This window comes from Camelina sativa, chromosome 5 (genome assembly GCF_030686135.1).
Source record: "Camelina sativa cultivar CO46 ecotype springtype chromosome 5, ASM3068613v1".
In the NCBI taxonomy this organism is placed as follows: Eukaryota; Viridiplantae; Streptophyta; class Magnoliopsida; order Brassicales; family Brassicaceae; genus Camelina; species Camelina sativa.
Window position 1 is genome coordinate 9,121,140 of NC_141884.1, and position 15,944 is coordinate 9,137,083.

General features: G+C 32.6%; 1 protein-coding gene and 2 pseudogenes across 4 annotated transcripts; 2 read left to right on the top strand and 1 right to left on the bottom strand.

Moving 5' to 3' along the window:
* LOC104786314 (receptor-like protein 41 pseudogene) lies at positions 1-2,185 on the top strand (annotated as a pseudogene). Its single transcript, XR_015556526.1, has one exon. The product of XR_015556526.1 is annotated as a receptor-like protein 41 pseudogene (transcript).
* A 2,948-nt stretch (positions 2,186-5,133) lies between these two features.
* On the bottom strand, positions 5,134-9,876 carry LOC104789062 (vesicle-associated membrane protein 725). Of its 3 annotated transcripts, XR_015556528.1 has the most exons (7): positions 9,561-9,876; positions 9,157-9,298; positions 8,951-9,071; positions 8,736-8,798; positions 8,381-8,611; positions 6,077-7,900; positions 5,134-5,968 (listed from the first exon to the last, which is right to left on the bottom strand). XR_015556528.1 is itself a non-coding variant. In XM_019245802.2 (5 exons), the coding sequence occupies exons 1-5, from the start codon at positions 9,748-9,750 to the stop codon at positions 8,465-8,467; spliced, it is 663 nt and encodes a 220-aa protein (XP_019101347.2). In that variant the 5' UTR covers positions 9,751-9,876; the 3' UTR covers positions 8,105-8,464. The 3 variants fall into 3 exon arrangements, 1 of the variants encoding a protein (XP_019101347.2); XR_015556527.1 differs by having other exon boundaries at positions 5,134-7,900; XM_019245802.2 differs by lacking the exons at positions 5,134-5,968; positions 6,077-7,900 and having other exon boundaries at positions 8,105-8,611.
* Positions 5,213-7,745, top strand: LOC104789061 (receptor like protein 23 pseudogene; annotated as a pseudogene).
* Positions 9,877-15,944: the final 6,068 nt, after the last annotated feature.

Consider the following 15,944-nt stretch of genomic DNA (forward strand, 5'->3'; position numbering starts at 1 on the left):
AAATCATTCTTCTTAAAAGGATTTCATAACGACAATGTTCCCCCCACATTTAGTAACCTAACTTTGTTGAGACAGTTGTGGCTTGACCAAAACATGCTCACTGGTAGTTTACCACAGGTACAAAATCTAACCAAGCTCTTCGTTTTAGCACTTTTTCATAATCACTTAACTGGAACCATTCCTTCTTCTCTCCTCACTATGCCTTCCTTATCAATGTTGAAATTGAATGAGAACCATCTCACCGGTTCTATTGAATTTCCCAATTCCTCTTCTTCATCGAAGCTAATGTCCCTCGAACTTGCCAATAACCATTTTGAAGAACAAATATTAAAGCCTATCTCAAAGCTCATCACCCTCAAATATCTAGACATTTCTTTCCAAAACACAAGCTACCCAATTGACTTAAGCTTGTTATCACCTCTCAAGTCTTTGGTATCCCTCGATCTTTCCGGAAACAAAATATCTCAAGCCAGTTTACGTTTAAGTTCAAGTTCAAACATAATGTCGAGCCTAGAAACGTTGACCTTGGAGCACTGCGGCATCAACAAGTTCCCAAACATCTTAAGGACCCTTCAGAAGTTGGAATTTATAAACTTATCCAGCAATAGAATGAAAGGGAAAATTCCCGAGTGGTTATGGAGCCTTCCTCATCTCAGCGCAGTGTATTTTGCAAATAACTCGTTAAATAGTTTCGAAGGTTCAGCGGAAGTTTTATTAAATTCAGCAGTGCGGACATTAGATTTGGAGTTAAACAGTTTTGAAGGAGCACTTCCGGATCCACCACTCTCTATCAATATCTTTTCTGTGGCTCACAATAATTTTACAGGGGAGATACCTCTTTCAATATGCAACCGAAGCTCTCTCGATGTTCTTTTCTTTTCCTACAACAACTTCAGTGGCCCAATTCCACAATGTCTGAGTAATTTGACAATTGCGTCTCTCCGGAAGAATAACTTGGAAGGAAGTATTCCGGACGCATTCTATGTCGGTACCTCTCTATTGACGCTCGACGTTGGCTTCAACCGATTAACCGGGAAGCTTCCAAGATCTCTTCTCAATTGCTCATCTCTAAAGTTCCTAAGCGTTGACAACAATGGAATCAAAGATACATTTCCTTTCTGGCTCAAGGCTTTACCAAATTTGTGTGTCCTTACCCTTCGTTCAAACCAATTCTACGGTCCTATATCTCCTCCTCATCAAGGTCCACTCGGATTTCCTGAGCTGCGGATATTTGAGATAACTGATAACAAGTTTACTGGAAGCTTGCCACCAAATTTCTTTGTGAACTGGAAAGCATCATCTCTCATGTTGAATCAAGGTGGGGGTTTATATATGATACACGAGACCGTTCCTTACGGGTCAATTGGATCTTCTACCTATATAGATCATATAGATTTGCAATACAAAGGTCTACACATGGAGCAAGCGAAGGTTCTCACTTTCTTTGCCACCATTGATTTTTCTGGGAACAGACTTGAAGGACAGATTCCTGAATCTATTGGTCTCTTGAAGGCATTGATTGCACTCAACTTATCAAACAACGCTTTCACAGGCCATATTCCTTTGTCTTTGTCCAATCTTAAGGAGATAGAGTCACTAGATATGTCAAGAAACCAACTCTCAGGGACTATTCCTAATGGACTCGGGAGCCTCTCGTTTCTGGCGTTCATAAATGTGTCTCATAACCAACTCAAGGGTGAAATACCACAAGGAACACAAATCACTGGGCAACCTAAATCCTCCTTTGAAGGGAATGCAGGGCTTTGTGGTCTCCCTCTGGATGACACTTGCTTCAGCACTAGTGCACCTCCGATGCAACACCATGAGCAAGAAGACGATAAAGAAGAAGAAGAAGTGTTGAACTGGAAAGCAGTGGCAATAGGGTACGGGTCTGGAGTGTTGCTTGGATTGGTAATAGCACAAGTCATTGCTTCATACAAGCCGGAGTGGCTCGCCAAGATGTTTTGTCTGAATAAACGCAAAAACCGTTAGGACTATATTTTGTTTTTTAGTTTTTATCCTTTGGTTGTCTGTCAAATTTTTGTTGGTCTTGTAATTGAAGTTTCTTCTGTGTTTGTTCTATCTTTGTCAGATGCTCTGCTCTATTTGTTTTCCTATAAAGTATGGTGAATTATCTGTTTACGTGTGATTTGTTACACTAATAAAAATGTCTTTTGATGTAAAATTTTTTTAAAAATGTGATTTTGAATAATATATGCATCATATTAACTCACAAACGTCTCTGCATAGTACTATGAGATTTATCCTCCGTGTTAATTTGTTTTCACACGGTAGATAATATGCATAACTGTAACAGTCTAACAGAGATATATATAGTAGGTTAATCTATATATAATAGCAATCCGAATAAATGTCACCAAAGGTTATGTTTTTTCAATCGTATCTTTTGGATAATTTTCGAAAAAATCTGTAGAAATTTAAATTGTGTGTTTTACAAAAAGTTACGATTGTTCATTGTAATAGACTTTTTGTAAAGTTGCAACTGTTCATTGTAGAGTTATGTCTATTTGAATATTCATATCTTTTGAAATCTATATATAGTCTCTTTGAACTGTTTTCATTTTTTTGCCATGACACAAAATAATATAAAATTTCAATCTCAATAGTATTTACAGCTCTCTAAATTATTTTCTAGCATTCATTTTTTTAAATGTAAAGATATTCCTCCAATTCTTGATTTAACAAAAGATTTTTGCAACGATGAAACTAATTTACAACCTTTAGTTAATTTTATATATAAAAATTTAATGAAAATACCTAGAGTTTTTTCCAAGAGTTAGATGGATTATATAGTGAGCTTTTGGATTTGACTTTTGAATATGGTAATAAAGATGTATTCTATTTAAAGCAGTTTGTAGGTATAATCAATTGCAGGCACAACATTTACGATTTTTCGTAGTACCTTTTCGTAATAAAATTATTTTTATTTGTTTTTTTTAATTCAAACGGTTGTATCTATTCATTGTAGAGTTGTGTCTTTTCACTATATTTTATTTATATTTTTTTATCACAACTTTTCGTTCTAATAGGTGTGTCTATTTAAATATTCATGCTTTTGAACTCTCCTTATATTTGTCTCTTCATTACTAACTAACAAGTTCGTTGAAACAAATTTTCTATTTTATGTTGAATCTAAATAATTGAATATTAATATCTAATATTCAACGCTATTCTATAATCTAAACAAAATTTCAGAAATGATTATAGCAATAGAGAAATTTTATACAACTTAATATAGAATTTACAGTTGCGTCTATTTATCATAACTTTTCATTAAAAAAATATTTAAATATAACAATCTGAAAAAATGAGAACAACAATTGCGACTTTTCGTAGTACTTTTTTGTAAAAAATTGGTTTTTTTTTTAAACTCAAACAGTTGTATTTGTTCATTGTAGAGTTGTGTCTTTTCACTATATTTTATTTATAATTATTCATCACAACTTTTTGTTCTAATAGGTTTGTCTATTTAAATAGTCATATCTTTTGAACTCTCTATATATTTATCTTTTCATCAATAACTAACAAATTATTGTTCGTTGAAACAAGTTTTCGTTTTATGTTGAATCTAAATAATTTGAATATTAATATCTAATGTTCAATGTTATTTTATAATCTAACTAAATTTTTTGAAATGATTATAGTAATATAAAATTTTAAAAAACTTAATATAGAATTTACAGTTGCGTATATTTATCGTAACTTTCCTTTCAGAACTATTTTAATGTTTAAATTTCTTTTATTTTGTTTTTAAGAGTTGTGTATTTTAATTTTAATTTTCATTGATACAGTTTCACTCATTATTAAATATATTTTTAATTATAGTTATTTAATAGAAAATTACATTTACTCATTACAACCATTAGTTCAATATTTTCAGTTAGGATCACTTTGTCATAATGATTTTTTTAATTGTAACTCTTTACCGTAATTCTTCATAAAAATATCTTATATTTATAATACTTTAAACAATATGTTTTACAAAATTGCGTTATTCTATATAATATATTTTTTTATAAGTTTTCATTTTGATGATTGTGTTTTTAGTAACAGTTTATGTATTCAAACTATTCTATTACATTCAAATAATTTTCTAATGTATAATTTTAAATTTAATTTATTTATTTTGTCTAAAATACTTCCTCCGCGACATTGCGGGGGGTTCTGAGTCCTAGTTAATTTAGTTAGCATCATGAAAGAAGCAAAAATTAGGAGACTGAAAGAAACAGCACAAACTCAACAGTAGATCTTTGATTAAAAGTAAAAGAATTTCAGGTCATAACCACGAGCACAAAGACCTAATGTACATATGCAATCCCCAACAACTTGATTGATTCTGGTAAGTGGGTCTATTTGAAAGAGTTTTGATCACAATTTAAATCTTAGCCTCTTAATTAGAGCTTTTGTTGAGGCTCTTAATATTTTCTTGAATAGCTTAAAGAGGCCCGTAGACTATGCCATAATAGTCAGTAGTCAAGTCAGCCCACAAAACTAAACACAAAATCCTCGAAACTCCCTCTCCTTACCTTACTCACACGGAACGTGTGTGACACGTCTATGGTCAATATCAATCGGTAAGTAACTTATGCTCCAGAATTTGCGGCAGTGACAGTATCTGTAAATGTGGTTATCCTTATATATATGGAGAATTTCGATAAAGAAATTTGAAAAAAAAAAAATCATCTCGATCATGTTTTTATTTAGTTCTTTTGCTTAGCAAAAGCTTTTTCTTCCGTTTATAGCGATCTTTTGTTACCTAAACCACAACGTGATCACTTTACCAATACCAATACACAAAAAAAAAAAAAAATACAATGACAGTTTTTTTTTTGTGCACAAATACAATGACAGTTCTTCTTCGTAAATCAATCACTATAAGCTAAGTACATACGTCTCGGATCCACAAGCTGACAAACGTATCCCCGTGTTTTTCGTTATATTAATTAGTTTATTTCTGTAATATGAACACATGTGAGGAGCTTTGACCTGATAAATTAGTTTATTTCTGTAATATGAACATATGTTAGCTATTGCGGTTATTTTCTTCAAGGCCGATCTAATACAAAGACTTAACTGTCATAGCTCTAACTTTTTCTGAGTCAAGTTGTGCACTTGTGCTAAAATGCAATACTAAATCTCTTTATTTATACCAATCACTTCTCTCTCCCTTTTCTTAAACCAAAAATATAATATGACGACCATGTCAGAATTACATATGCGTTTGTTTTTTCTCTCGCTAATCTTTCTCTGTTGTGTCTCCCTTTCAAGCTTATCCACTTTAAATAAACATGTTGGTCTTGTTTCTTGCCGTCCCCACCAAATTAAAGCCTTTACGCAGTTCAAGAACGAGTTTGACACCCGTGGTTGCAACCATAGTGACCCCTCTAATAGCATCTGGTGCGATAGCTCAACGGGTGCGGTCACGAAGCTACGACTCAGAGCCTGTCTCAGTGGAACTCTGAAGCCCAATAGCAGCCTCTTCCGGTTTCGTCAGCTTCGTTTTCTTGATCTCTCTAAAAACAACTTCATCTCCACTTCACTCCCTTCTGAGTTTGGCAATCTCAACAAATTAGAGGTCTTGTTTCTTTACTCTAATGGCTTCCTTGGTCAAGTTCCGTCCTCATTTAGTAACCTAAGCATGCTTTCCATTTTAGACCTTAGCGATAACAAGCTCACTGGTAGTTTTCCACCTGTACAAAATCTAAGCAAGCTCTCCTCTTTAGACCTTTCCAGTAATTACTTGTCTGGAAAATTGAGTCCCAACAGTAGCCTCTTTGAGTTGCACCACCTAAGTTACCTTGATCTCAGTTACAACAACTTCAGTTCCTCAGTCCCTACCGAATTTGGCAAGCTCAACAAATTAGCGTTTTTGGATCTTTCCACTAATAGCTTCCTCGGCAAAGTTCCTCCCACAGTTAGTAACCTAACCGGGTTAACTGATTTGTACCTTGACCAAAACAAGCTCACTGGTACTTTCCCATATGTACAAAATCTAACTAAACTCTTCTATATAGGACTTTCCTATAATCAATTTACTGGAACCATTCCTTCTTACCTCCTCACTTTGCCAATCTTATCAACTCTTGATCTTCGTGAAAATCATCTCTCCCATTTTATTGAAGTTTCTAACTCCTCTATCTCATCCTCTAGCCTCGAGAATCTGCACCTTGGGAACAACCAATTTGAAGGAAAAATCCTAGAGTCTATCTCAAAGCTCACCAACCTCAAACTTCTCGACCTTTCATTCCAAAACGCAAGATACCGGTACCAGATTGACTTAAACCTCTTATCTTCCCTCAAATCATTGGTGAAACTCGATTTTTCCGGTAGCAGTATATCTCAGGCCAGTTTAAGTTTAGAATCATATATCCCATTGACCTTGGAATACTTGTCTTTGGCAGACTGTGACATCAGCGAGTTCCCAAACATATTGAAGAACCTTGAGAGGTTGAAGCATATAGATGTATCCGACAATAGAATCCAAGGGAAAATTCCTAAGTGGTTATGGAGCCTTCCTCGTCTGGAATCATTGATTATTACAAATAATTATTTCAATGGTTTCCAAGGTTCCGCAGAAGTCTTAGAAAATTCATCACTGCATGTTTTATTTCAAGATTACAACTATTTTGAAGGATCACTTCATAATCTACCACCCTCTATTGAACTCTTCTCTGCGAGTTATAATAGTTTCACAGGAGAGATACCTCTTTCAATCTGCAACATTAGCTCTCTCTTTGCTCTTGACCTATCCTACAACAACTTCACCGGAAAAATTCCTCAATGTTTGAATAATTTGGCAATTGTGAAATTGCGGAAAAACAACTTGGAAGGAAGTATTGCTGACGCGTTCAGTGTTGGCGCTTCTCTACGGACACTCGATATTGGCTTCAATCGATTAACAGGGAAGCTTCCAAGGTCTCTTGTAAATTGTACATCTCTAAGGTTTCTAAGCCTAGATAACAACAACATCGAAGACACGTTTCCTTTCTGGCTCAAGGCTTCATAGGATTTGCAAGTCCTTACCCTCCGTTCAAACAAATTTTATGGTCCAATATCTCCTCATCATCAAGGTCCTCTTGGCTTTCCAGAGCTTCGGATATTTGAGGTTGCTGACAATAAGTTTACTGGAAGGTTGTCACCAACTTACTTTGTCAATTGGAGAGCATCATCACTCACAATGAATGAATATGAGGGTTTATATATGGAATACGAGGAAAAGCCACATGGTGTAGTCAGCTATGATTATACGGATACTCTAGATTTACAATACAAAGGTGTACACATGGAGCAACAGAGGATCCTCACTTCCTACGGCACCATTGATTTTTCTGGGAACAGACTCGAAGGACAGGTTCCTGAATCCATTGGACTCTTGAAGGCACTGATTGCACTCAACTTATCAAACAACGCCTTCACAGGCCATATTCCTATGTCTTTGGTCAATCTTAAGGAGCTCGAGTCACTAGACATGTCAAGAAACAAACTCTCAGGAACTATTCCTAGTGGACTCGGGAGCCTCTCGTTTTTAGAGTACATAAATGTGTCTCATAACCAACTCAAGGGTCAAATACCACAAGGAACACAAATCACTGGGCAATCTAAATCCTCTTTTGAAGGGAATGCAGGGCTTTGTGGCCTCCCTCTCAAGGAAACTTGTTTTGGGAGTAATAAGCCACCAACACAGCGACGCAAAGAAGACGACGATGAAGAGGAACAAGTGTTAAGCTGGAAAGCAGTGGCAATAGGGTATGGATCTGGAATCTTGTTCGGATTGACAGCAGCACAAGCCATTGCCTCATACAAGCCGGAGTGCCTCACCAAGATAATTGGTCCGAATAAACGCAGAAGATGTTAAGAATGTTTCCGTTTGAGTTTGATCCTTCAATGTCAAGTGGTTGTTGGTTTTGTATTAAGCATTTCTTTGTGTGTGTTGTGTAATCTCTATCTTATTAAGCATTTTAGTCATACATATCAGTTTTTTTTCTAATAAGAAAAACGACTGAGGTGGGCAGACGAGGATCAGTAATACATAATTTTCACAGAGAAAGAACATGGTTTCATTCATTTGGTTAGCAACAACAAAGGCAAAACAAAATGAGATTGAAAGCAGAAACTCAACATTCGATTTTTTAGATTACAAAAAAAAAAAACATATCTTCACCAACAGCACAAAGACCTAATCTATATATGAGCAAACCCCAACAGCTTACAACATGTCTTTCCAAACATTCATACCCTAAATAATCATTTCTCAATACTACTCAAGTAATAATATTTCTCTTCCCTAACAAAATCAAATGAAAAAAAAAATTATATAAAGAGAGATTGCGAAAACAGAAAGAAAAAGAAGGGCATATACCGGGGGAAGTTCCAATCAGCTTAGTAGAGCAATATGGGACTTGTAATCTCGCAACATATTCTTCGGAATCTTTTTAATTATGTTTTAGGCGCACTTGAAGCCAGGACAAACCGAGAGGATGATGATGAGAACCAAGGCCATGATGATACCAAAGACAATGAGCTTAATCTTCATGTTGTCATACCACATCTTTCTTTTCAGTTTCGTTCCTTGCGTTCTGAAATCTTGTGCCTGTAGAAAATTGGAAATATAAGAGCGTTAGAACTTGACAGCCATTTCATGCTTATGTTCATCAAAAGAAAAAAAAAAAAAAAAAAGAGGATCAGACACATTTGAGTGAATGGTAACTAGTGACCTGTGAACGAAGGTCCTCAGTTTTGTCAACTAGAAGCTCAATTTTCTCACCACGGTCAAGGACCTGCAAATGAATGAATTACATGAAGCTCTAAGTCAGTTTCGCAGAAGCGTGTCACTTGTAAGTGGCAGAGGAAGTTCAAGCCAGATATGACAAAATATACACAAAATTAATGATATAGAATCGTGAGATTGTCATGGATACACAAATCTGACCTTCTCAATATTCTCCATCATGACACCCTTCACCTCAGTCACTTGAGCCTTAACCTTGGCAAGTTTGCTAATTTCTTCAGGATGATCCACACAGTACTGCATGTGCTCCTTCAGTTTAGACCTGAATGTACATCAAACTTAGTTAAATAAAACCATATCCACAAGGAAGTTTTTTTCTTCTTCGTATTCTGATGGCTATAAAGTACCCAAACTCTCTGTTCAAGCTGTTGGCTTTAGCAGTGGTAGCTTTACCACCACCATATCTTTTGCTAAAATCCTCCTTAACTCTCTCCAAGAAAGCCATTGGAATCTGCCTCCCAACAGATTCAACAGCAACAACACAATAGGCTACACCACAAATAAAGACAAATATAAGATATCGCCATTACAAAACAAAAATCAGTAGAGTATTTGATCATAATGTATAAAAAGCTCAACCAAATCAAAACACCAAAAACAGAGATCCAAATAAAAAAACATTAACCGAAGCAGAATGATCATATAATTTTATACACGCGAATAGATCCAAAGTAACGCCTACCAAAAGAGCGAAACCGAAACTAAATTGTTACGTGTGATGTGAAGAGAGGGAGACGAAGAAGAGACTCACTGAAGCCATTTACGACGAGGTAATTGAAGGTATGACCATCGCAGTTGTATGTAAACTTGTTGTTGGAAGAAGGAAGCTTCTGAAGGCATTGTGCAGCGACGGAAGTGAAATTTCCTTTGAATTCGGTATACTCGACGAGGATCACCGTACCACGAGCCACGAAGCTGTATATCAAATTCTGTTGTCCCATTGCTTTTTGTGACCCAAACGAAGAAGAAGGGAAAAAAAAAAAGCCCTAACGCAACCACAAATCGAATTTGTGTCGATGAAAGAGAGAGAAGAGTTTTGTTTGTTTGGCTTTGTGTGTACCGAAGTGAGAAAGATCCAAAAATAGAAGGGGAAACCAAATGTAAGGAAGAGAGAGATCTAGGGACGACGCTGCGGCTAATATTTTTTCGTTACTTTTTTAGTTAATGCAGTAATTTAGTAATTTAATTAATTGAAATTTTGTTTCTATTTTCTAAAAAGGTTGTAAATTCAATGGACCTTTATAAAAAGAAGTGAAACATCAGAATTATTAAGATTTGTTTATATGTAACCATCTTTATATATTAAGTGTGGATGCTTAAAGTTTGAATCCATGATTTTGACTAATTAAGACCTAATTGTTCCATATAAATTTATTGTACTAACATGAAATGAACTATCTGTTTTAGGTACGAATTTTTCCTAACTAAAATAACTACATTGTTTGCGCCACACGTATGTGTTTGTTTTCTATTATAAGCAAAATCTATGATCCATAGAGGTCAAAATAGTGTTGCATTATATATATATATAATATGAGAAAGTTTTTTCTAACTCTTACTCACATTGCGACATTTGACATTCTTTTTTAGTGACATCTGTCATCCTTTATTTCTATTTTTTTCAACAAATTTATATCATTTTTAATTCAAATAATCATACTTCTCTTATCCAGTTGGTACAATTGACATATATTTTTAAATCCACTTTTATATCTTAAGTTCTTTTGTCAAACAAAATCAGATTGTTTTATAATAAAATCTCATATTATATATTTGATACAATCCGGTTGGTACAATTGACATATATTTTAAAATCCACTTTTATATCTTAAGTTCTTTTGTCAAACAAAATCAGATTGTTTTATAATAAAATCTCATATTATATATTTGATACAAAATACAATATTCTATAACATTTATTAATAAATAACTGATAATTGATACATCTGTTTCACACATTTTCTTACATTTTATTTAATTTGTCTTTCATTCTTTAAAGTGAAAAAAATACACACTATTTTATAATAAAAGAAAATGTCATAATAAAAACTATATCTTGGATGAGAAATGAAATAGTTTAAATACATGATTATGATTATGCTTTTATGTAATTTTATAAACCTTAATTATTACACATTTTAAAATCATTCTTTCATTAATTGAGTAGGCAATAAAGTTAGTCAGTTCCACTTAAATCCTATTAAATTTAGATAAATTACATAATAATGTATAAATTACACAATAATAGCTTTTCCTTTCATATCAATGCACATATCAACATAAAATCGATCTGTCAAGAGCATTTCAGAATTGTTGTCATGTTCAAAATCATATATATAAACTGTATTTTAATCTAATGAAAAGATTTTCGTTGCAAATATATATGTTACAAAACTTATGACACCAAATTCCATAATTCCCAAATTTGTAACTGTCAATAATGTATTTTGAACCTAAGAGTAACATATATCTACCATTCAAATAGTGTACGTATATATAGCCATAGGTAGACATTTACTTAAATACTTGGACTCAAATTTACTCTCAAATTCTAGACCTGTTCTAACGTATTATCATTGATGCAAGAGGAAAACAGATTGTCAAGTTTCTTGATATGATGGTACTCTTCTCCAATCCTCGATGATCAAACAGAGGTTTGATGTTTAGCAAGGGGTCCTTATGATTAATCAAAATATATTTACTCTTTTTCTCCATAATCAAGATGTATGTCATGTGTTTTGTGTTTCACAGATGAGAAGAAGATTGAAAAACATGGCCAAGTCTCTTCCAACTTTTATAGTTACGTAGACACATTTTTTTTTGGGTAGAATAGTTATATAGATGCATTGACAAGGTATATTTTGTAAAATAATTTTGTCCCATTAAACAATATGTTTTCCTCACTAAAATCTACTCCATCCAATCCTTATTAATCCATATTCTAGAGAAAAAAAATGTTGCACAAAAAAAACAAATTTTAGGTTTTCTATATATTTTAAATAAGTAATTAATGACAAATTGTAAACTTCAAAAAAGAAACTGAATATTATTGATTGAAATTTGTTAATCGAAAAAAAAAAATAATGCAACTAAAGTCAGTTTCTAATATGTTTTCTTAATATGTTTGAAAATCCTAAAATATGGATTAATCAGGAACAGAGGGAGTATTGTCTAATATAACCATTTAATACAGTCCCACATAATTTTTAAACTAATGTACTGTTTAAAAATTTCAATGATAAATGGAAAGAAGGTCAGATTATGATTTATGGCAACATTTTCATTTTGTTGGATGAAAGGGATTTTGTTTCATATTACAATATTGGCCAGGCTGGATTGTGGAGAATCACTATCCATGAAGATGGAGGCATATCAAAGGCACTTCAAACATTTATAGACCGAGCAAAATAAAAGTTAATTATACAGAGGTGAGTCGTAAAAAAAGCAAGCAATAGAAAAAATGGTACATCAATACTCCATAGTATGAAATTTATAAAAGTTAAACTTTTTATCTACGAAATCATTCACAAAACAAAAAAAAAAGTTGAGGCAAGTTCATTCAAGAGCGATGGAGAGATAATGTTTAGCATTTGAAGTTTAGGGTTTAGAATTTAGTTATTTTGTATATATATATATAAGGATATTATTGAAAATAGATTACAAGAGAGGATATTTCTTTTAAAATTATTTGTTGTTAAGTATTACTTTTAGATGATGAAAGTAAAATTAATATATAGAACAACAATAAATTATCTATCAAAGTAATTATATAGTAAGGTCTTACAATTTTCTTTTTAGACTACTTATCAGTTTTTTCCAAAAAAGATAAAAATGTAAAGAAATATAATTTATCTTAATTACTTAACGAAAAGACCAAATTAAATTGATTTTGCGGTAACTAAAACAATGGTCCTGTTATTATAGTAACATATTGTCTAAATATTTTCAACAATTCTGTGTAGTTTAACTTTTTTCTCTATCTCAAAATGGCTCTTTTATGAAGCATCATATAACATTTATATATTAAAATATTATAGTTAAACCGTATTCCGGTCTCAGAAGTTTAGTTTATTGATTGGATGAATTTAAGTTGATCTGATTTTTTCCTCACATATTGTGTTTTGAAATCACCAATCATCAAAATCTGATGGAAAAGTCAGCATACAGATATTATAAGTTCAAGAATAGTTAATTAAAAAATACATTTACATGTAAGTTAAAATAAATTAAAAATGTAGTTAAGTCAGAAAATTAATTGGAATGTATCTATTGTTGATATCAATTTTCCTGATTTTGTCTTTCCTTCCATTACACCGATTGACATGTTGGAGAGTTAATTTTTTTTGATAATTAAGAGAACATAGTGAATAAAAATATAGTCTAAGGACCGAGAAATAGCCCACCATCATAGAACTATAACCCATTTTCAGCATTTATATAAAGTTTCTAATTCACAAGAAATTTGTTATGAGGCTAATTGAAGAAAATCAAACGGTAGCAACATATTGTGGAGTAAAACAAAAATCAAATATTAAGATTGAGTTAAATAATATACAAAGTTGTAATACCACTTGCAAAAAGATCAATATTTTATCAATTACTTTTCTTTACTATTGGGACTAAAACATAAATTTATTTATTTCTTTTCATCGGTACATAGTTTCATAATAATTTTCTGGTTATAGAGATCTAGCGAATAATCATATAAGTCTTGATCACATCCATATATTAAAGCTTTGGAAAATATGTAGGGCAAGATGAGATTTATCTGGTAATATTTGTAAATAATTTTTAATACTCAATTTTTGTTTTAAATGTTTGATATATGGTCTCTATACAAACTTTATGTGTGCTAAGACTATCTCCAATATATATTCTATTTTTTACTCTAAAATAGGGCATAGTTTTTTTTTCAATGTATCACTCTATTTTGACTCTAAAATAGAGTTAGTGTAAAAAATAAAGTTGAATATAGAGTAATCCTACCATTTACTCTAATTTAGAGTAAGATAGAGAGTAGAGTCGAAGCAAATGTAACTCTATAATAGAGTATTGACTTTAAAATAGAATGGGGTTGGAGATGCTTTTATCACAAAACAATAAAATCCAAAATAACAGAACTTTGAGGGATTTATTTACTTTAATTAAAAATATTTCTGATATGTTTTGTTTATTTTATTTTGCGTCAAAACATTAAGAACCATATATATAAAGGAACACATATTAAATATTTTAAAAAATAAATTTTTCATATTAAAAAAAAATCTATTTCAAAAATATTTTTCTAAATTTACTATAGAGTTAATTAATAAAAATGCCATAAACAGTAAAAAACTTTAGTTAAAATGCCACTTTTTCTTTTTCTTTTCCACAATGCCACAACCTCTATTTAAAAAGACATAAATACCTCTGATAAACACTATGTTGTTGATAGACAAAATACGGATGATGGACAAGATACGCATGATGGACAAGATGCGAATGATTTACAAAATGAGGATGATGGACAAGATGTGGATGATGGATAAGATGCCAATGATCAACAAGATGCGGATGATAGACAATATGCGGATGGCAGACAAGATGCGAATGATGAACAAGATGTGGATGATGGACAAGATGTGAATGATGGATAAGATGTGGATGATGGACAAGATTATATGGAGAAAGATGCCGGCAAGAAACCCAATCCTCGACATCATCTTTTGGTCTACCCTCATCCACATTATCCTCTTTTGGTCCATCATTCTCTTTTAGTTCATCATCCTCAACATCTTCTTTTGGTCTACCATCCTCTTTTGGTTCATCTTCCTCGACATCTTCTTTTGGTCCACCATCATTTTTTTGTTCATCTTCCTTGACATCTTTTTTTGGTCCACTATCTCCACAACTTTACCCATTTTGTTTAATTATCTTTCATAGACAACTTATTTTTAATAATATAGATAACTAATTTGAACTCGTAGACAACTTCGTTAATATAATTCTTGTAGACAAGTTATAAAAATAAAATTCGTGGACAAGTCTATGACTTACTCTAGTAACTTGTCCATCAGATCTCGTCCACGACAATCACTCTCTTTCATACAAGGATATTTTTGTCTTTTAATCACATGTGAACAGTAAAAATATGGCATTTTTAGAAAGATGAAACAAATGTGGCATTCCCCAAAACTTTTTTAAAAAATAGGGCATATTTGGCAACAATCCCTTTAATATATATTATACTTAATAAAAAATTTTAATATATCTCGCGCATCGTGCGAGCCTATTTCTTGTATATATATATATATATATAGGCTAGCTGTCATGAAAATTTTGTGATCGGTTTGTCATGTGTCATAACGAATACCATTTTTCTTATATGTCATGTGATTGGTTTGGATGTAAATACTTTCGAAAATTTTGGTTTTTCGGTTTCTAGAAAATATAATGGAACTGGACTAAAATAGAAATTTGGTTCGGTTTGCTTTGGTTTGGTTTGAAAATGATTAAAATTTGGGTCTGTTTCTGAATTCAATTTTGTCAAATTGAAACCGAAGTTCAGAATCGATTCGGTTTAGATTAGATTTCCATAAAAGAACAAATGCTTGGACTTTCTTACCCATTACAAATAGTTTTAAAACACTTTTTGTTAGTGCATGGAAAATATTAAATATGAACGTAGAATATTTGAGGTACACGGGAAGAAGGAGCTTCGCTGGGTACTACTACTATCTCAGAACATTAAAGCATCATTAAACCAACGTAACCCTCGTGTGAGGTTTTAATCTGAACTGTGTGTATATGTAATATGTGAATGTTTTGTTTTGGAGACATTCATCATCATTGGTTCTTGAGTACTTCTTCCTCTCTCCATCACTTGTGTGTTAGTGTAACAAAACAAAAGCAAAGAAACGTAAAAGACATGGAGAATTTTACGAGTTCAGGTTCCAACGTGGAACCCTACATCTCGTCGGGATGATGAAAAACATCTGGTATCCACTAATATACTTGTTTGAAACTCAACCACGCAAACAAATGATATATATCATCTTTTTCTTTTCCTGACACAAAGATTTCACACAACCTTTTGAACCCATCAGAGATTTTGTTTTTTTTTAAAGCTATGATCTTCATATCTTTGCAGATTCTT

Bases quoted from the DNA above. Each gene is read 5' to 3' on its own strand.
- LOC104789062 (XM_019245802.2), bottom strand. From the start codon at position 9,750: ATGGGACAACAGAATTTGATATACAGCTTCGTGGCTCGTGGTACGGTG. The intron at 9,299-9,560 runs GTGAGTCTCTTC...TTTGTGGTGTAG, and splicing joins CCTCGTCGTAAATGGCTTCA to CCTATTGTGTTGTTGCTGTT. The intron at 8,799-8,950 runs GTCAGATTTGTG...ATTCATTTGCAG, and splicing joins TGATGGAGAATATTGAGAAG to GTCCTTGACCGTGGTGAGAA.